We start from the raw sequence: 19,374 nt of genomic DNA on the forward strand, positions 1-19,374 counted from the left end.
TGCCACCTCCACATTTTCACACGTTCCCAGTCTCTGCATTTCCAGCATCCTCCTGTTGCAGCCCCACAGCTCCCACGTATATGGGCTATGGGACATTCCCCTCCAAAAGCCCAAACACCAGAGCCCCCAGCCACCCACCCCACCTGCAGCGGCTCTCCCACCCCTCCCTGGATGCCCTAACATCCCTAACACACCGGGACAACCAGGCGAGGTGACAGCGGTGGCCATCCAGTTAATGACCCGCACAAGGGCTTGTTCTGATTTGGGGGCTCTCCTTCCACCTTTTTTCTTCTCCTTCACCTCTCCAACCTGCTCTTCCCACCGTCGTGCCCTCCTCGATGCTCCTGGCATCCCTTTTCTTCCCCATCCCTCTCTCACTCTGTCTCAGCCTCTGTCCATGCTCTCATTTTTCACTCACACTGTTTGTCTCTCCATTTCATTTCTCACCCTTTCTCACTCCTTTCTTTTTCCTCACAATTTCCATTTTTATTTCTGGTCTTTCTTCATTTTCTCTTTCACAATCACCCTTCCCGACAACGTCCATGTCTCCTCCCTCCCCTCTACCACGTGAAACGACCCCTTTCTACTTCTTTCATCCTCCCAGGAACCGTTCCTTGCTTTGTTTTCCCACAGGTGAGCACCCGTTTGGCTGCACACCAGTCTTTTGGGATGCGTCTTCAGCAGGGAGCGGTCTTTAGGGGGTGGAATCGCCCACAGCATCTTCCTCTCATTAGTGTTCCTCATACTTATTCTCCTCCTGAAGGGTGTGTGGGGATCTGGCGTGCAGCTGGGAGATCCCGGCAGGGCTGGCTCCAGACAGGAACGAGGCGTCTGCGGGAAGGAGCGAGGTGGGTGGTGGGGAGCCCAAAGGTGGGGCGATTCCCCCCTCAGCTCAGGGTGTACCTTTGGTTCTCCCCCGGGCCCAGAAGAAGAGGAGGATGAGGCTGTTGATGGTGAGGAAGCAGCCGCCCACAACCAGGAGCCGTAGAAGAAGGAAGCAGCTCTTCCCTGCAAGAGGGTGGGACAGGTTAGGAGATGTAGACACAGTTCATGCGTGCTGACGGAGGGAAGGCTGTGAGCATCGTTCCGCCACCATCTCTCTTTCCCTTTCCCCACCCCTCCGTCTCCAGGCATTCTGCTCAGGTCCTGAGTGCTGAACACCCAAAGACTTTCCCCGCTTGCTTGGCTCTGCAGGAGGCACTGAGAAATTTGGGAACAATGGCTCGGGAGGCCAAGGAGAGGCTGCTGAGCCATAAAGGTGGACAGAGGGATGCTCGATACTTGTTTGGGGTGGTTGGGGTGATGGAAGGGCTGAGAGGGAGGGAGAGGTGGGTGCAAGACTGGGTGGGCTGAGTCATGGACAGAAGGATGGTGATCGGATAGATAGAGCAGCTGCCCGGTGCAAAAATCAGCTAGTTTGGAGAGGAACGTACAGGGACTGGAATGGAATCGTTTCAGGAAAAAATGGAGAGAGGGAGGGACAGACGGATGGACAGATGGAGAGAGGGATGGTTTAATGGGCTGGTTACTGGATGGGTGGATGGGTGGGTGGGTGGGTTGGTGGTGGATGGACTGACAGATTGTTAGGTGGGTGGATGGATGGCCAGCTCACCTTTCTTTTGGGCATTTATACTGATAGACACGGCTTGGCTTGTGAAGGACGGGATCCACCTCTCAGGCTTTTTTTCCTCATACTTGCAGGTAAAGTTTCCACTCTGTTGGGGACCAGCACGTGGGAGCTGGAGGACCATGGAAGTCCTTAAATTGCCCCCGTGATCTGCTGCATTGTCCTCAGAGCCTTCTGTCGTAGGGAGGACCTCTTGGCCATCCCTGTAGAAGTGAAACCTCCGTACAGTGGCGTCTCCAGGGGCCTTACAGATGATGCTCAGGAGATCTCCTGCCATCACCTCTCCCAGCGGGGACTCCACCATCAGCAGGGGCTGGGGAAGGTGGTCTGAGAAAAGGGGAGGAATAAATGGAGACGTAGCAATAAGGACAGCACAAACGGATCTCCAGTTGTTTGCCTTCCCACTGCATGCAGCAAAGCTTGGGATTGTAGGCTTCCTGCCACGACATGAGAAGAGCGCCAGTGGCAGCCACCTTCCAGACCATGCTGGTCCCAGAAAGATAAATCCTCCACCCAGAAATCCTACTGATTTTGGGGATGGGCTGGGTTAAACCACAAAGCCCACCAATCCTGATTTCCAGGTGAGTTGTCACATTGCGGGGCGATAGCTGACACCCACGTTTGGGCATCTGAATAGTTCTCAGAGAGGAGGGAGAAAGCAGAGAGAAAGATAAAGAAATCACACAGCTCACCTCCAATCTTGATCACCAGTTTTTCGCTGGTTGGGGATATGAGCTGCTTCCGACCTTGCTTGAGGGAATAGCTGCAGAAATGCGGCCCCCTGTGTTGCATTCGGGAGAGGACGAACTCAAACGTGTAGTTATTCGTCGAGCTAAATCCTGAAACTGCCCAGCCAGCCTCGCCAAAAATTTGGTACGTCAGCTTCCCAGTGATGCTGGGGGGAGTGGTGCACACCAGCGTGACAGCGTCTCCAAAGAAATATTCCTTCTGTCCCTGCAGCACCCAGAGGGTCGGGGCAGGGACTGCGGCTGGGGGATAGAGAGGGAGACAGGCAGGGGGGACGGAGGTGAGGTGCAAGGAGCAGAGGCAGAAGGGACTAACTCCACGCAAATAAAAGAAACTGGCTTTCATTTCAAGGAATACAATAAAGCACAGAGGGGACCTCGTAAAGCAGAAATGTCTCTGGGCTATGGCTCATTTTATCTCCTTGGGATTCAGCACAAGGTTGCGTCCCGCTGCGGGAAGTGATGAAAGAAAGGAGACTGCAAAAACCCTTTCCACACCCTGGGCAGCTTTGCCATGCCGGCAGAAATGTCCTTAATGTGCTTTCAAGCAATTTTATTTTTTTTTGCTGCAACTTGGTAATTTATGAAAATAGGAAATGGGGAAGGGGGGTTGAAAAGGCTAAGGGTGAAGGGTAAAACCCGTCGCTGATGCTCCTCCACAGCAGCCACTGGGAAAACACGTTTGGTCTCCACCTCCCTACCTGCCCCCAGCTGCAAACCCTACAAAAATACCATTGACCCACACCCAAAATAGGAGGAGCAGGTGTGGGAAGGAGAGGGCCGGGAAGGGGTTGGGTCTCAAGGGGTTTCCACTCACCACCAGTGTGTTGACACGAGGCAGGACCTCAACAAAGTGAGATAACGAAAAATCCCCAGCACCCAATTTCACCACTGGGTTGTTATGGGGAGGGGGAATGAGGCTGAGGGTCTCCCAGACAGTCACACCTGTGGGACCCCAAATCCAGCCGTGCCCCCAGCAGCTCAGCCCCTGTTTAAGGAGACCCCAGAGGAGTTACCTTCCTCGGAGACCATCTGGCGATGTTAAGGCCCCCCCCCCCCCAGATTACTAAGACTCCCCCCCCCCAAGCCATTAAGGACCCTCCCTGAGACCCCCCCAAGCATATTAAGGACCCCCCCCGGGCCATTAAGCCCCCCCCCGGGATATTAAGGAACCCCTGGGATATTAAGGCCCCCCCCATGGATTTTAAGCCCCCCCCCGGGCCCACCTCGGCCTCGCTCCGCCGGGGGAGGCTCTCCCGCAGCGGCCGGGCCTGGAGCTCCGGGAGGCCGAGGGCGGCCTGGGCCCGCAGCGCCGCCAGCAGCGATCGCTTCTCCCGCAGCGACCAGGCCGCGGCCCGGGGCCTCCCCGCCGGGGCCTCGGCGAAGCGGGCCGGGACCAGGCGGGGCCGGGGGGGAGGCTTCATGGCGCGGGGAGATGGCGTCAGGGCGACGAAACGGGGTGGAAACGGGGGGAGCTGGGAGGGAACGGCCCGCCGGGGGGTGCTGGGAGATGTGGTTCGGGGGGGGAGGAGAAAGGGACAGCAGGTCTACCCAAAGGCTGCTGCTGGGAGGCTTCATTAGGGGCGTAATTAGGGTTACATTTAGGGTAGTTTGGAGAGAGAGAAGGCGCAGAGTCCCGTTGCGTGTGGGGCTGTGTAAAGGCTCCCAAAGGGAGGTCAGGTCTACCCAAAGGCTTGGGTTGGGAGGCTTAATTAGGGGTGTAATTAGGGTTAGGCTTAATATCCTGGGGGGGGGTTGGGGGGGTCCCAGGGAGGATCCTTAATGGCTTGGGGGGGGGGGGTCTTAGTAATCTGGGGGGGGGGGGCCTTAATTAGGGTTAGGGTCTGGAGAGAGAGAAGGCGCAGAGTCCTGTTGTGTGGGGTTGCATAAAGGCTCCCCAGGGGAGTTCAGGTGTACCCAAAGGCTTCGGAATGGGGGCACTTTTTGATGGGAGAATCGGGGGACTGCTCCACGGCACTCGTCTCTCCCTTCCACTCAAGAGCGCCTTGCAGACGGCTGCTGGGCACCTGCAGTGGCACCGTGCTGGTACAAAAGTAAGCGTGTGTGGAGCATGCTGCGATCTACCTCTTCCTTAGTGACCTGCAGCGACTGGAGGGGGCTGAGGCAATGAAGCTCCGTGCTGTTCCCTCGGGCCCCCAGAGAGAAGAGATCAGCGCCTGCCCCTCCACTCCCCTCCTCAGGAAGCTGAGGGCCGCCGTGAGGCCTCCCCTCAGTCGCCTCTTTCTACCTCTAGTCTTAATAGCTGTTGTTCCACTCAGGATGGTAGTGCAGCAAAAAGTAGTATATTACACACTGTTTGCATGATGTAAAGAAATAAATAAAAAACACCACAATCTGGTAAAAACTGAGCTGAGCCTGTCCTTTAAAAAGGGGAGAATATGCTACGGAAAGGAAGAGCTGTCTTTGTAATTGCTCAGCCACTCAATCTTGCTATCGTCACCAGTGAAAAGCCGTTCTCCCCGTGTGCTGTGCCCTCGTGAAACCCCCCTCCCCAGAGCAGAGCATCCAGCTGTGGGGCCCAGCACAAGGGAGACTTGGGCAATGAGCTGGGATTTTTTTCTTGTACCCCTTGAGGAGAGCTGAGCCGTGGGAGCGTTGGCATGGGGCGCCCTGGCCAAAATCGGCCATCCGTGCAGGGTCAGGACCTGAGGAGGGCTGGCTGTGGGGAGCCTGGCCTCGGCCCAGGATCAGGAAGGGCCCGCGCTTGTGTGTGGCTGCGGCACTGCCAGTTTGAGCAGGGGGTTCTCGGGTGAGCGCTGTGCAGGGTCGCTGCCGCGCTCACAGCCCTTCTGTCTGCTCCTGCTGTGCTGCTCCCCAGCTCCCTTCCCCTGCGTTCCCTGCATGGTGGGCACAGTCTGGCTGACCCCCAGCACCGAGGACCCTCAGGCTTACTTCTCGATCAGTCACAAAGTCCTGCTGTGGGTTCCTGGGTGTTGCTGTACATAAGACCCGGACTGCTGTGCTGTATTATTCAATGTTTATTGGAAGTGTGGCCAAGGCTGCATCCCGGGGGGGGCTGCCCCAGCCCTTGGAGGAGGGTGGAGGGGGCCGTGGGGGCGGCGTCTGTGCCCACGAGGACTGGTGGGTACTGGGCCGGTCGTGCACCTTCCACTGATCCGCTGCCGGGCTTGGGGGCCGTGGAGGCTGGGCTGGTGGCAGGCGGGCCGCTCTTCCAGGCACTGATGGTGGCTGCTGGCATCGGGCCTGGCTCTCAGGCGTACCACGGTGGTCAGGCTGCCTGTAGGGGCTCACGGAGCGGCTGCGGGTGTCAGTCTGGGCTGCCTGGGCTGCGGCGAGGCGCCTGCGGAGACAGGAACTTGCTGAGGCCGTGCTGCGGCTGCGGTGCCAGGCGGGTGCGAGGCAGCAGGGTGCAGGCACCCGGCTGTGCGTGAGCTGTGGGCACACAGTGCTCTGTGCAGAAAACAGGGTGCCCTGTGCCCTCGGCTGGGACTCTGCTCCCCTCCACATCCTGCCCCAGCTTGTCTCCTCCCCAGCGCCTCGCCAGCCATCCTGACCTGCCTGCTCTGCACGTGCTGTCCCAGCAAGAAGACCTGGCCCCCGCAGAGACAGGGGTCCACAGCCGGGCTCAGCACGACCGGGTCCCAACAGCCACCGGCTGCCCTTTTTCAGAGCGCCTTGCAAGGACCAGTACTCAGCTCCCTGCCCGGCCCTGGCCCTGGCCCAACAAGGTGACGGCCTCGGCTCCCTGTTCGGGGAGGTGCTGCCCATCCGCTCTTTGGGATGTGTAATTAAACACACAAGCTCTGTGTGTGCTGAGGACACGCACGCTGGCAGCGCTCAGGTGCGGCTGTGACACACCGACTGCCCCTCTCCAAGGCAATGCCCGCAGCTGGCAGGGCTCATCCCCATGCTCCCAGTAGCTGGCACACCTTGGCTGAGGCGGACACCTGCAATTCAGGGCATCCCAGAACAGGGTGCCTTGTGCTGGGGGGGAACTGGCACTGCTGCGCTTCTCTCTCCGATGGCACCCTCTCTCAGCTCCTGCATTTCTCTTCCTGACCTCGCTTTGCCTACGGCTGTCCCTGGCTCTGCTCTTGCTGCGGAAGGGCCAAGCTTCGCTAAGACCAGCAACAGAAAAATGGGCTCCAGAACAGAATGCCCAGGAATTAGAGGCCACCTAAAGCACTGGACAGCAGAAATTTCAGAAGAGTCTGGTCAAAAACTAACTGCTCACTTCACAATACGCTAACGACAACTGCTTCCTGGCTGGCAGCAGCCACATAATAATGTTGACAAAGATACGGTAAAGAATTTGGGAGGGGGAGAGGAGGAGAGGGAGCGGGGGAACAACAACTCACTGATTTTTATGCCTCCAACGCCGGATAAGCACGCACGCAGCACACAACTATCAAAAACAGGAGGGGAGCCGAGAATGCCACAGTGCCTGCTATCCAGGAACTTAGGAAATATTGGCGCTTCGCAGTGTTTGCATTGTTCTCCCCATCCACGCCTGCAAGAACAATTGTGGACATTGCTGTGTCCTGCGCACTACTGGTAATCTCACCGGAGGTCTGACATTGCCAGGAAGTGTTCTGTTTCATTTGGTTAGCATCTTTGAGCAAGTGAAAATCCTCAGGCCGCAATGCTTCCTGAGGTTCAGCAGAAGCTGGGGAATCTGCCAAAGGCACTGCAACTCAAGGCACTCTGGAGCCTCCCTTTTGCCTCTCAGCTTTGTTTTCCCTCCATCCTTTGTTTCCCCTGCCATAATGCTGAGGGCCCAGTGTCTCAGGTTTGCTCCCCCAGCTCTTTGGAGTTCTAAAAGGTCTTAGGCGCTTGCCCACCTTCGCTGCTCGAGGCACACTCGGAGCCTTAGGGACAAAACTGAACAAAATTCGGGAGCCCAGGAGTGCCAGTGAGGCAGTGCCCCACCTGCACTGGGTCAGGGCATCACTCTGGGCCTCAGCTCACAGGAGGGGTCCCGTTTCCCATCGTCTGCTCAGTGGGCTTCTGACGGCCTCGTTCCCCCAAGAGCAAGGTTCCAAAATCCCTGGGAACTGGGTGCGCTGGGAGGTGACCCCTCTCTAGCCACAGCCACAGAGCTTTGTGAGCGTCTCTCCGCTGCACTGCTCTCACATGCTGTCACAGCCCGGGGAAGACAGCCATCCTCAGGGAGCCACTCCTGCCTTCCTCTGCAACACTTGCTGCCTACTGACACTCTTGGGTTTGGCTGCTGACATGAGCTGCAAGAGCGGGTACCAGGGCAAGAACCTGCACACGCATGCTGGTTCTGGTTGGTGACAGCGGATGACCAAGAAACAGCCTTTACCTGGTGGGGCAGTTGACTTCACTGGCTCTGTTCTTTTGCCAGGGAGCGGCAGCGTGCGACCGCTTCCTCGCCAAAGCACCTTCTTCGGCACAGTCTCTCTAACCAGCCCTTTAGAAAGAAAGCAGGACAGTGTGACCCTAAGGAACCGCTCCTCCTTTCGAGGACGGTATCTTTGAAAGGTAGTGCTTCTCAAAAGACATCCCTAAAGTTTAGAAGCTACGGCCTGGGCTTCTGGGGGAGGTACTCACTACTCCAAACAACATGTCATTCACAAAGAAAAATCTAAGTGTTCGACTCCTGGCAGTCTACCAGCACAGACAGCAAAATCTGGCCTGCTGCGAGACCAGGAGATTGCAGGAGATCTTCTTGTTCACATCGCACATAGTGCATTTTTGGCACACTGCAAGATGTTGCTCAATTCGTGCCTTCAAAGAGGACAGAAAAAAGCTGCATCCAGTTCAGAGGCAGGAACAGCCCTTCTGAGAAGCATGTCCATCCCATCATGCTGACTCCATCCCATGGGAAGGGCAAGAGTCACACACATCAGGCTGAGCCGCAAGCTCTTGAACCATGTTGTGGGCACAGTCGTGGGCATCAGGGAAGAGCCCACAGTCCCCAAACAAGAGGAGAAGCACAGCCAAGTCATTTGAAACCCAACTAGAATTGGACAGCTAAATCAGCTGAAACTGAGGTAAGCGCCAAGGGTGCTTTTCCCCTGCAGTGACATGTGTCTCCCGGCAAATGAGACAGCAAGGACTGCTTGGGCTGTGCCTCCTGCCTTGAACTCGCCCAGCTGCAAGCAGCGCTGTGCGGGAGCTGAACACAAGTTCAGCAGAAGCCCTTTGCTGCTGGCTGGATACCAATGTTTGCACGGAACAGCTCGGACCACTTATGGTAGTGCTGGGCTAGCAGCTGCCCCTGGGACACGGCGTGACCCACAAGCGGCAGCAGAGGCTCTCGGCCTTCTCTGGCGCTCACCAGTGCCTGCCAGGTGTGAAATTGAGTGTCTCCGCTCTGATCCATCCCTTCCTGCTGTGCAGGTTACGGTGTGTCCACACATGGATTTAGAACCTCAGCTTCCCAAGTCTTATGGCGGACAGAGTGAAATATACCCACCATGTGCTGCCTCGTCTAACTCCTTTATGAGATCCTCTATGATGTCAGGGGATGTTGGGGAAGATTTTCTTATTTCAGCATTGTCCTTTGCTCTTAGAGGACCTGAACAGAAAGTAGGAAGTTAACTTTGGCACCAGTGCAATTTGGAGAAGCAGGGCTTAGTTTGTGAAGTCAGTGAAATGACTTCCCACCCCTGGGATACCAGCTGGGCTCCAGCGCAGGAAGCAGCCGAGGATCTGGCAAAGCCCTCCCTGGAGACAATTCTGCAACCAAAGCCCCGTGAGAAGTTTCTGTCACATCGACACCTACATCAGTAGCTCTATGGCAGTGCCCTGTTTGCACTGGGTCAGGGCATCACTCTGGGCCTCAGCTCACAGGAGGGGTCCCGTTTCCCATCGTCTGCTCAATGGGCTTCTCATGGCCTCGTTCCCCCAAGAGCAAGGTTCCAAAATCCCTGGGAACTGGGTGCGCTGGGAGGTGACCCCTCTCTAACCACAGCCACAGAGCTTTGTGAGCGTCTCTCCGCTGCACTGCTCTCACATGCTGTCACAGCCCGGGGAAGACAGCCATCCGCAGGGAGCCACTCCTGCCTTCCTCTGCAACACTTGCTGCCTACTGACACTCTTGGGTTTGGCTGCTGACATGAGCTGCAAGAGCGGGTACCAGGGCAAGAACCTGCACACGCATGCTGGTTCTGGTTGGTGACAGCGGATGACCAAGAAACAGCCTTTACCTGGTGGGGCAGTTGCCTGTGTTGCCCCTGTTCGTTTGTCAGAGAGTGGCAGCGTGCGACCGCTTCCTCGCCAAAGCACCTCCTTCGGCACAGTCTCTCTAACCAGCCCTTTAGAAAGAAAGCAGGACAGTGTGACTACAAGGAACTGCTCCTCCTTGAACCATATTCTGGGCACAGCTGCAAGCACACACCAGTTGCTGCTGGCTGGATACCAATGTTTGCACGGAACAGCTCGGACCACTTATGGTAGTGCTGGGCTAGCAGCTGCCCCTGGGACACGGCGTGACCCACAAGCGGCAGCAGAGGCTCTCGGCCTTCTCTGGCGCTCACCAGTGCCTGCCAGGTGTGAAATTGAGTGTCTCCGCTCTGATCCATCCCTTCCTGCTGTGCAGGTTACGGTGTGTCCACACATGGATTTAGAACCTCAGCTTCCCAAGTCTTATGGCGGACAGAGTGAAATACACCCACCATGTGCTGCCTCGTCTAACTCCTTTATGAGATCCTCTACGATGTCAGGGGATGTTGGGGAAGATTTTCTTATTTCAGCATTGTCCTTCGCTGTTAGAGGACCTGAACAGAAAGTAGGAAGTTAACTTTGGCACCAGTGCAATTTGGAGGACCAGGGCTTCGTTTGTAAAGTCAGTGAAATGACTTCCCACCCCTGGGATACCAGCTGGGCTCCAGCGCAGGAAGCAGCCGAGGGTCTGGCAAAGCCCTCCCTGGGGACACTTCTGCAACCAAAGCCCCGTGAGAAGTTTCTGTCCCAGCGCCATCTACATCAATAGCTCAGTAGGAGAGCATACCAGGGCTCGTGCCTTGACAGGGCACACACACGTGCCGGTCTATACCCTCCCACCTGCAGAGATGCCTGGCTGACGTTTGGGCTTTGAGCTGGCAGCTCTCAAAGGAAGTCAAAAGCCACAACTTACCCAGGCCATCTCCCAGAGCTTCAGTCCTGGAACCCATCTGGGAGCCTGGATCACCTTCGCCTTCGGTCCCATCTGTAAACACAAGTGGAGTCCCTCCTGTGAACTACGCCAACATACTCCTTCTGACCAGAGTGACAGAGAATGCGGTTCAAAGAGGGGACTGCTCCACGGCACTCGTCTCTCCCTGCCACTCCAGAGCATCTTGCAAACAGTTGCTGGGTGCCTGCAGTGGCACGGTGCTGGTACAAACTAAGCGTGCGTGGAGCTGCCCGGAGAAGGGCCCTCCCCGTGCCCACCCCAGGTCTCAACTCAAGCGCAAGGTGCCTGCTGGCTCTGCAGCACCTAGATGCTCCTGCCTTCCGCTGACTTACCTGGCAGATTAACCTGAGGCTCGTGGTCCACATCAGGCTGAGGTGTCGAGTAGCCAGAGCCTACGAGAACTGCTGCAATCAAGCACAGAAGAGAAACATTCCCCGTGCATGGTGTGATCTACCTCTTCCTTAGTGACCTGCAGCGACTGGAGGGGGCTCAGGCAAGGATGTGGGACCCAGACACGAGCCAGGATTTCCAAAGCCGCAAAGGGGCCTGCTGAGCTGGAGGCTCCCTCTTGGCCTCTTCCCAAATCCTCTCTCCAGGCTGTGCGCAACACCCCGCAGGGACCACGCCGCCAAAGATGTGGCCCCTCAGGTGTTTCTTACGGGAAGATCTCTGCTGGACACAAAGGAAGACCCCACTGCAGGGGGAGCGTGCAGACCCCGGGAAAAATGATCATCCATGTTTGTCATGGAGAAGCCCCCTGGCCAGTGAGCAGCTGAACCCTTGCTGAGCTAGCTCAACAAACCCTTAACAAACAGCAAGGAAATGAACACGGACAACTTACCACCTGTGGGACCCATACTGGCAGGCTCAGGAGCAGGATTCCATGGAGGCACTTGACCAGTACTGCCTGTGGGCACAAGTGGGATCAGACACAGGTGAGGGGAGCTTCCATTGCCTCTTGGGGCCTGCCTCTTCCTCAGTGACCGGGAGGCACTGGCTGGGGCTCAGGTAATGACATGGCCCAAACAGGAAGAAAAGCCTGGGTTCTTCCCTCTCTGTGGAGAGGGGCAGGGGTGGCATCTCTCCAAGTGAAGAAATATTCAGGGCTCATTTGTGCAAGCCCCCTCACGGCACAAACGCGCTTGGAAGACCCCGAATAAACTATTACAGCCCATTAGCCATCTTCCTTCAAGGAAGCACACTCGCAACGTACCTCGGGGATCCTCCTGAGGCTCCAAACCATGATCCAGCTGAGAAGCTGGATATGGAGAAGCAACACCGTCATCATCTAAAATCAAGCAGAGATGAGAGACGTTGCCATGGCATGCTGTGCTCTCCCTCTTCCCCAGCACCCTGCAGTGACTGAGGGGGCTGAGGCAATGTCACGGGACAAAGATGCAGGTGGAAATTTCCCAAGAGGGGCCAGCGGCCTCAGCCCCACAGGGGCTCAGACCCGGGCTTCTCGGCCCCAGCGCCGCTCCCGGCCCCCCCGGCAGGAAACAACCCCGCAGCAGCCACGGCCCCACCGTGCCACCCTGCGGGGCTTCTGCCTCCTGCCTGCCCCCTGCCCGCGGTGCCCGCCCGGCCCTGCTGCCATCCCGTCCCCGTCCCCTCCATCCATACGCGTGCCGCGCAGCACCATGCCGCCCAGGGTTTGGTGTTGGCCCCGGCCCTGCCCACCCACCTGCTCCCGGTGGTCGCCATGGCGCAGCCTGGGCACCCCGGGCACACAGGGCCACCAGCAGGAGGAAGAGGACGCAGGCAGGGGCCGTGGCTCCCCACACTCGCACCATGCTTCCACCACCGCCGCTGCAGCTGCAGCTACTGCTGCTGTCAGGACCGGTGCGGAGCAGTGCCTGTGGGCTGGCCCCGCGTCACAATGGGGTGTCGGGATGTCACGGCCCAGCACTGCATCACCGAGAGGTATTGTGACCTCGCAGCCCTCCCGGTGTCACGGAGCAGCGTTGGGACCTCATGGCCCGGCAGCACGCTCCCTCCCCTCTATCGATTCTTTCTCATCCACTGCTGGCTGCCGGGGGCTGAGGGCATGGCAGAAAGAGGCTGGAGGGGAAGGAAGGCTGCGAGGTGGAGATAAGGCCGCGGAGGACAGGAGAGAGCGGTTCCGCTATCCTCATATCTCACAGCCTCATACTGCCCCAAAGTCGCTCTGTATCCCATCGGCAGGGTCGCCATCTCCTTCCTGCCCCCATATCCCTCCCCAGCAGCCTGCCGTATCCCCAAAGCCCCCTGTCCTTAGTGCCATCCATAGCCAGATTTCCCAGCGCGCCCCCATCAGCTCAGGTTCCCGTATTGATCACGCAGCTTCCCCACATCCCTGCATTCCCCTCATATCCAGTGCTGGTGGCATGCCATATCCCATAGCCCCGCACATGCCCCAAATATCCACCACTCACTCCTTAACGTCCCACCCCAATATCCCCCCAGTTCCCTGTACGCCACCCCCAGGGGCTCAAATGCCACCTCCACATTTTCACACGTTCCCAGTCTCTGCATTTCCAGCATCCTCCTGTTGCAGCCCCACAGCTCCCACGTATATGGGCTATGGGACATTCCCCTCCAAAAGCCCAAACACCAGAGCCCCCAGCCACCCACCCCACCTGCAGCGGCTCTCCCACCCCTCCCTGGATGCCCTAACATCCCTAACACACCGGGACAACCAGGCGAGGTGACAGCGGTGGCCATCCAGTTAATGACACGCACAAGGGCTTGTTCTGATTTGGGGGCTCTCCTTCCACCTTTTTTCTTCTCCTTCACCTCTCCAACCTGCTCTTCCCACCGTCGTGCCCTCCTCGATGCTCCTGGCATCCCTTTTCTTCCCCATCCCTCTCTCACTCTGTCTCAGCCTCTGTCCATGCTCTCATTTTTCACTCACACTGTTTGTCTCTCCATTTCATTTCTCACCCTTTCTCACTCCTTTCTTTTTCCTCACAATTTCCATTTTTATTTCTGGTCTTTCTTCATTTTCTCTTTCACAATCACCCTTCCCGACAACGTCCATGTCTCCTCCCTCCCCTCTACCACGTGAAACGACCCCTTTCTACTTCTTTCATCCTCCCAGGAACCGTTCCTTGCTTTGTTTTCCCACAGGTGAGCACCTGTTTGGCTGCACACCAGTCTTTTGGGATGCGTCTTCAGCAGGGAGCGGTCTTTAGGGGGTGGAATCGCCCACAGCATCTTCCTCTCATTAGTGTTCCTCATACTTATTCTCCTCCTGAAGGGTGTGTGGGGATCTGGCGTGCAGCTGGGAGATCCCGGCAGGGCTGGCTCCAGACAGGAACGAGGCGTCTGCGGGAAGGAGCGAGGTGGGTGGTGGGGAGCCCAAAGGTGGGGCGATTCCCCCCTCAGCTCAGGGTGTACCTTTGGTTCTCCCCCGGGCCCAGAAGAAGAGGAGGATGAGGCTGTTGATGGTGAGGAAGCAGCCGCCCACAACCAGGAGCCGTAGAAGAAGGAAGCAGCTCTTCCCTGCAAGAGGGTGGGACAGGTTAGGAGATGTAGACACAGTTCATGCGTGCTGACGGAGGGAAGGCTGTGAGCATCGTTCCGCCACCATCTCTCTTTCCCTTTCCCCACCCCTCCGTCTCCAGGCATTCTGCTCAGGTCCTGAGTGCTGAACACCCAAAGACTTTCCCCGCTTGCTTGGCTCTGCAGGAGGCACTGAGAAATTTGGGAACAATGGCTCGGGAGGCCAAGGAGAGGCTGATGAGCCATAAAGGTGGACAGAGGGATGCTCGATACTTGTTTGGGGTGGTTGGGGTGGTGGAAGGGCTGAGAGGGAGGGAGAGGTGGGTGCAAGACTGGGTGGGCTGAGTCATGGACAGAAGGATGGTGATCGGATAGATAGAGCAGCTGCCCGGTGCAAAAATCAGCTAGTTTGGAGAGGAACGTACAGGGACTGGAATGGAATCGTTTCAGGAAAAAATGGAGAGAGGGAGGGACAGACGGATGGACAGATGGAGAGAGGGATGGTTTAATGGGCTGGTTACTGGATGGATGGATGGGTGGATGGATGGATGGGTTGGTGGTGGATGGACTGACAGATTGTTAGGTGGGTGGATGGATGGCCAGCTCACCTTTCTTCTGGGCATTTATACTGATAGACACGGCTTGGCTTGTGAAGGACGGGATCCACCTCTCAGGCTTTTTTTCCTCATACTTGCAGGTAAAGTTTCCACTCTGTTGGGGACCAGCACGTGGGAGCTGGAGGACCATGGAAGTCCTTAAATTGCCCCCGTGATCTGCTGCATTGTCCTCAGAGCCTTCTGTCGTAGGGAGGACCTCTTGGCCATCCCTGTAGAAGTGAAACCTCCGTACAGTGGCGTCTCCAGGGGCCTTACAGATGATGCTCAGGAGATCTCCTGCCATCACCTCTCCCAGCGGGGACTCCACCGTCAGCAGGGGCTGGGGAAGGTGGTCTGAGAAAAGGGGAGGAATAAATGGAGACGTAGCAATAAGGACAGCACAAACGGATCTCCAGTTGTTTGCCTTCCCACTGCATGCAGCAAAGCTTGGGATTGTAGGCTTCCTGCCACGACATGAGAAGAGCGCCAGTGGCAGCCACCTTCCAGACCATGCTGGTCCCAGAAAGATAAATCCTCCACCCAGAAATCCTACTGATTTTGGGGATGGGCTGGGTTAAACCACAAAGCCCACCAATCCTGATTTCCAGGTGAGTTGTCACATTGCGGGGCGATAGCTGACACCCACGTTTGGGCATCTGAATAGTTCTCAGAGAGGAGGGAGAAAGCAGAGAGAAAGATAAAGAAATCACACAGCTCACCTCCAATCTTGATCACCAGTTTTTCGCTGGTTGGGGATATGAGCTGCTTCCGACCTTGCTTGAGGGAATAGCTGCAGAAATGCGGCCCCCTGTGTTGCATTCGGGAGAGGACGAACTCAAACGTGTAGTTATTCGTCGAGCTAAATCCTGAAACTGCCCAGCCAGCCTCGCCAAAAATTTGGTACGTCAGCTTCCCAGTGATGCTGGGGGGAGTGGTGCACACCAGCGTGACAGCGTCTCCAAAGAAATATTCCTTCTGTCCCTGCAGCACCCAGAGGGTCGGGGCAGGGACTGCGGCTGGGGGATAGAGAGGGAGACAGGCAGGGGGGACGGAGGTGAGGTGCAAGGAGCAGAGGCAGAAGGGACTAACTCCACGCAAATAAAAGAAACTGGCTTTCATTTCAAGGAATACAATAAAGCACAGAGGGGACCTCGTAAAGCAGAAATGTCTCTGGGCTATGGCTCATTTTATCTCCTTGGGATTCAGCACAAGGTTGCGTCCCGCTGCGGGAAGTGATGAAAGAAAGGAGACTGCAAAAACCCTTTCCACACCCTGGGCAGCTTTGCCATGCCGGCAGAAATGTCCTTAATGTGCTTTCAAGCAATTTTATTTTTTTTTGCTGCAACTTGGTAATTTATGAAAATAGGAAATGGGGAAGGGGGGTTGAAAAGGCTAAGGGTGAAGGGTAAAACCCGTCGCTGATGCTCCTCCACAGCAGCCACTGGGAAAACACGTTTGGTCTCCACCTCCCTACCTGCCCCCAGCTGCAAACCCTACAAAAATACCATTGACCCACACCCAAAATAGGAGGAGCAGGTGTGGGAAGGAGAGGGCCGGGAAGGGGTTGGGTCTCAAGGGGTTTCCACTCACCACCAGTGTGTTGACACGAGGCAGGACCTCAACAAAGTGAGATAACGAAAAATCCCCAGCACCCAATTTCACCACTGGGTTGTTATGGGGAGGGGGAATGAGGCTGAGGGTCTCCCAGACAGTCACACCTGTGGGACCCCAAATCCAGCCGTGCCCCCAGCAGCTCAGCCCCTGTTTAAGGAGACCCCAGAGGAGTTACCTTCCTCGGAGACCATCTGGCGATGTTAAGGCCCCCCCCCCCCCAGATTACTAAGACTCCCCCCCCCCAAGCCATTAAGGACCCTCCCTGAGACCCCCCCAAGCATATTAAGGACCCCCCCCGGGCCATTAAGCCCCCCCCCGGGATATTAAGGAACCCCTGGGATATTAAGGCCCCCCCCATGGATTTTAAGCCCCCCCCCGGGCCCACCTCGGCCTCGCTCCGCCGGGGGAGGCTCTCCCGCAGCGGCCGGGCCTGGAGCTCCGGGAGGCCGAGGGCGGCCTGGGCCCGCAGCGCCGCCAGCAGCGATCGCTTCTCCCGCAGCGACCAGGCCGCGGCCCGGGGCCTCCCCGCCGGGGCCTCGGCGAAGCGGGCCGGGACCAGGCGGGGCCGGGGGGGAGGCTTCATGGCGCGGGGAGATGGCGTCAGGGCGACGAAACGGGGTGGAAACGGGGGGAGCTGGGAGGGAACGGCCCGCCGGGGGGTGCTGGGAGATGTGGTTCGGGGGGGGAGGAGAAAGGGACAGCAGGTCTACCCAAAGGCTGCTGCTGGGAGGCTTCATTAGGGGCGTAATTAGGGTTACATTTAGGGTAGTTTGGAGAGAGAGAAGGCGCAGGGTCCCGTTGTGTAGGGGGTTGAGTAAAGGCTCCCCAAGGGAGTTCAGGGGTACCCAACGGATTCCGTTGGGAGGCTTAATTAGGGGCGTAATTAGGGTTAGGGTCGGGGTTGTTCAGAAAGAAGGCGCAGAGTCCTGTTGTGTGTGGGGCTGTGTAAAGGCTCCCAAAGGGAGGTCAGGTCTACCCAAAGGCTTGGGTTGACAGGCTTAATTAGGGGTGTAATTAGGGTTAGGCTTAATATCCTGGGGGGGGGTTGGGGGGGTCCCAGGGAGGATCCTTAATGGCTTGGGGGGGGGGGTCTTAGTGGCTATGGGGGGGGCCTTAATTAGGGTTAGGGTCTGGAGAGAGAGAAGGCGCAGAGTCCTGTTGTGTGGGGTTGCATAAAGGCTCCCCAGGGGAGTTCAGGTGTACCCAAAGGCTTCGGAATGGGGGCACTTTTTGATGGGAGAATCGGGGGACTGCTCCACGGCACTCGTCTCTCCCTTCCACTCAAGAGCGCCTTGCAGACGGCTGCTGGGCACCTGCAGTGGCACCGTGCTGGTACAAAAGTAAGCGTGTGTGGAGCATGCTGCGATCTACCTCTTCCTTAGTGACCTGCAGCGACTGGAGGGGGCTGAGGCAATGAAGCTCCGTGCTGTTCCCTCGGGCCCCCAGAGAGAAGAGATCAGCGCCTGCCCCTCCACTCCCCTCCTCAGGAAGCTGAGGGCCGCCGTGAGGCCTCCCCTCAGTCGCCTCTTTCTACCTCTAGTCTTAATAGCTGTTGTTCCACTCAGGATGGTAGTGCAGCAAAAAGAAGTATATTACACACTGTTTGCATGATGTAAAGAAATAAATAAAAAACACCACAATCTGGTAAAAACTGAGCTGAGCCTGTCCTTTAAAAAGGGGAGAATATGCTACGGAAAGGAAGAGCTGTCTTTGTAATTGCTCAGCCACTCAATCTTGCTATCGTCACCAGTGAAAAGCCGTTCTCCCCGTGTGCTGTGCCCTCGTGAAACCCCCCTCCCCAGAGCAGAGCATCCAGCTGTGGGGCCCAGCACAAGGGAGACTTGGGCAATGAGCTGGGATTTTTCTCTTGTACCCCTTGAGGAGAGCTGAGCCGTGGGAGCGTTGGCATGGGGCGCCCTGGCCAAAATCGGCCATCCGTGCAGGGTCAGGACCTGAGGAGGGCTGGCTGTGGGGAGCCTGGCCTCGGCCCAGGATCAGGAAGGGCCCGCGCTTGTGTGTGGCTGCGGCACTGCCAGTTTGAGCAGGGGGTTCTCGGGTGAGCGCTGTGCAGGGTCGCTGCCGCGCTCACAGCCCTTCTGTCTGCTCCTGCTGTGCTGCTCCCCAGCTCCCTTCCCCTGCGTTCCCTGCATGGTGGGCACAGTCTGGCTGACCCCCAGCACCGAGGACCCTCAGGCTTACTTGTCGATCAGTCACAAAGTCCTGCTGTGGGTTCCTGGCTGTTGCTGTACATAAGACCCGGACTGCTGTGCTGTATTATTCAATGTTTATTGGAAGTGTGGCCAAGGCTGCACCCCGGGGGGGCCTGCCCCAGCCCTTGGAAGAGGGTGGAGGGGGCCGTGGGGGCGGCGTCTGTGCCCACGAGGACTGGTGGGTACTGGGCCGGTCGTGCACCTTCCACTGATCCGCTGCCGGGCTTGGGGGCCGTGGAGGCTGGGCTGGTGGCAGGCGGGCCGCTCTTCCAGGCACTGATGGTGGCTGCTGGCATCGGGCCTGGCTCTCAGGCGTACCACGGTGGTCAGGCTGCCTGTAGGGGCTCACGGAGCGGCTGCGGGTGTCAGTCTGGGCTGCCTGGGCTGCGGCGAGGCGCCTGCGGAGACAGGAACTTGCTGAGGCCGTGCTGCGGCTGCGGTGCCAGGCGGGTGCGAGGCAGCAGGGTGCAGGCACCCGGCTGTGCGTGAGCTGTGGGCACACAGTGCTCTGTGCAGAAAACAGGGTGCCCTGTGCCCTCGGCTGGGACTCTGCTCCCCTCCACATCCTGCCCCAGCTTGTCTCCTCCCCAGCGCCTCGCCAGCCATCCTGACCTGCCTGCTCTGCACGTGCTGTCCCAGCAAGAAGACCTGGCCCCCGCAGAGACAGGGGTCCACAGCCGGGCTCAGCACGACCGGGTCCCAACAGCCACCGGCTGCCCTTTTTCAGAGCGCCTTGCAAGGACCAGTACTCAGCTCCCTGCCCGGCCCTGGCCCTGGCCCAACAAGGTGACGGCCTCGGCTCCCTGTTCGGGGAGGTGCTGCCCATCCGCTCTTTGGGATGTGTAATTAAACACACAAGCTCTGTGTGTGCTGAGGACACGCACGCTGGCAGCGCTCAGGTGCGGCTGTGACACACCGACTGCCCCTCTCCAAGGCAATGCCCGCAGCTGGCAGGGCTCATCCCCATGCTCCC

General features: G+C 57.8%; 3 protein-coding genes across 54 annotated transcripts in view; all 3 read right to left on the reverse strand.

Annotated features, from left to right (window-relative positions):
- LOC308186704 (uncharacterized protein) overlaps positions 1-19,374 on the reverse strand; it is a 79,857-nt gene that overhangs the window by 37,252 nt on the left and 23,231 nt on the right. For 40 of the 50 annotated variants that reach the window (XM_080608854.1, XM_080608843.1, XM_080608878.1 and 37 more), the window contains 5 exons: positions 10,190-10,261; positions 9,999-10,100; positions 9,531-9,638; positions 8,798-8,899; positions 7,682-7,789 (listed from right to left, as the gene is read on the reverse strand). In XM_080608854.1, the coding sequence (XP_080464980.1) occupies positions 7,682-7,789; positions 8,798-8,899; positions 9,531-9,638; positions 9,999-10,100; positions 10,190-10,261 (492 nt within the window). The remainder of the gene's footprint in view (positions 1-7,681; positions 7,790-8,797; positions 8,900-9,530; positions 9,639-9,998; positions 10,101-10,189; positions 10,262-19,374) is intronic. The other 10 variants (XM_080608867.1, XM_080608866.1, XM_080608865.1 and 7 more) reach the window with 8 other exon arrangements.
- LOC308186708 (uncharacterized protein) lies at positions 461-3,966 on the reverse strand. 2 transcript variants are annotated; one of them, XM_080608886.1, is made up of 5 exons: positions 3,600-3,966; positions 2,320-2,616; positions 1,613-1,954; positions 904-1,008; positions 461-831 (listed from the first exon to the last, which is right to left on the reverse strand). In XM_080608886.1, the coding sequence occupies exons 1-5, from the start codon at positions 3,949-3,951 to the stop codon at positions 731-733; spliced, it is 1,197 nt and encodes a 398-aa protein (XP_080465012.1). In that variant the 5' UTR covers positions 3,952-3,966; the 3' UTR covers positions 461-730. The 2 variants fall into 2 exon arrangements, with proteins under 2 accessions (XP_080465012.1, XP_080465013.1); XM_080608887.1 differs by lacking the exon at positions 3,600-3,966 and adding an exon at positions 3,191-3,361.
- LOC308186709 (uncharacterized protein) lies at positions 10,190-16,795 on the reverse strand. Of its 2 annotated transcripts, none has more exons than XM_080608888.1 (10): positions 16,577-16,795; positions 16,168-16,338; positions 15,297-15,593; positions 14,590-14,931; positions 13,877-13,981; positions 13,615-13,804; positions 11,712-11,786; positions 11,340-11,405; positions 10,831-10,902; positions 10,190-10,531 (listed from the first exon to the last, which is right to left on the reverse strand). In XM_080608888.1, the coding sequence occupies exons 4-10, from the start codon at positions 14,602-14,604 to the stop codon at positions 10,317-10,319; spliced, it is 738 nt and encodes a 245-aa protein (XP_080465014.1). In that variant the 5' UTR covers positions 14,605-14,931; positions 15,297-15,593; positions 16,168-16,338; positions 16,577-16,795; the 3' UTR covers positions 10,190-10,316. The 2 variants fall into 2 exon arrangements, 1 of the variants encoding a protein (XP_080465014.1); XR_013944198.1 differs by having other exon boundaries at positions 10,378-10,531; positions 10,831-11,167; positions 16,577-16,794.

Source organism: Anser brachyrhynchus (genome assembly GCF_964034855.1).
Source record: "Anser brachyrhynchus genome assembly, contig: SCAFFOLD_219, whole genome shotgun sequence".
Classification (NCBI taxonomy): Eukaryota; Metazoa; Chordata; class Aves; order Anseriformes; family Anatidae; genus Anser; species Anser brachyrhynchus.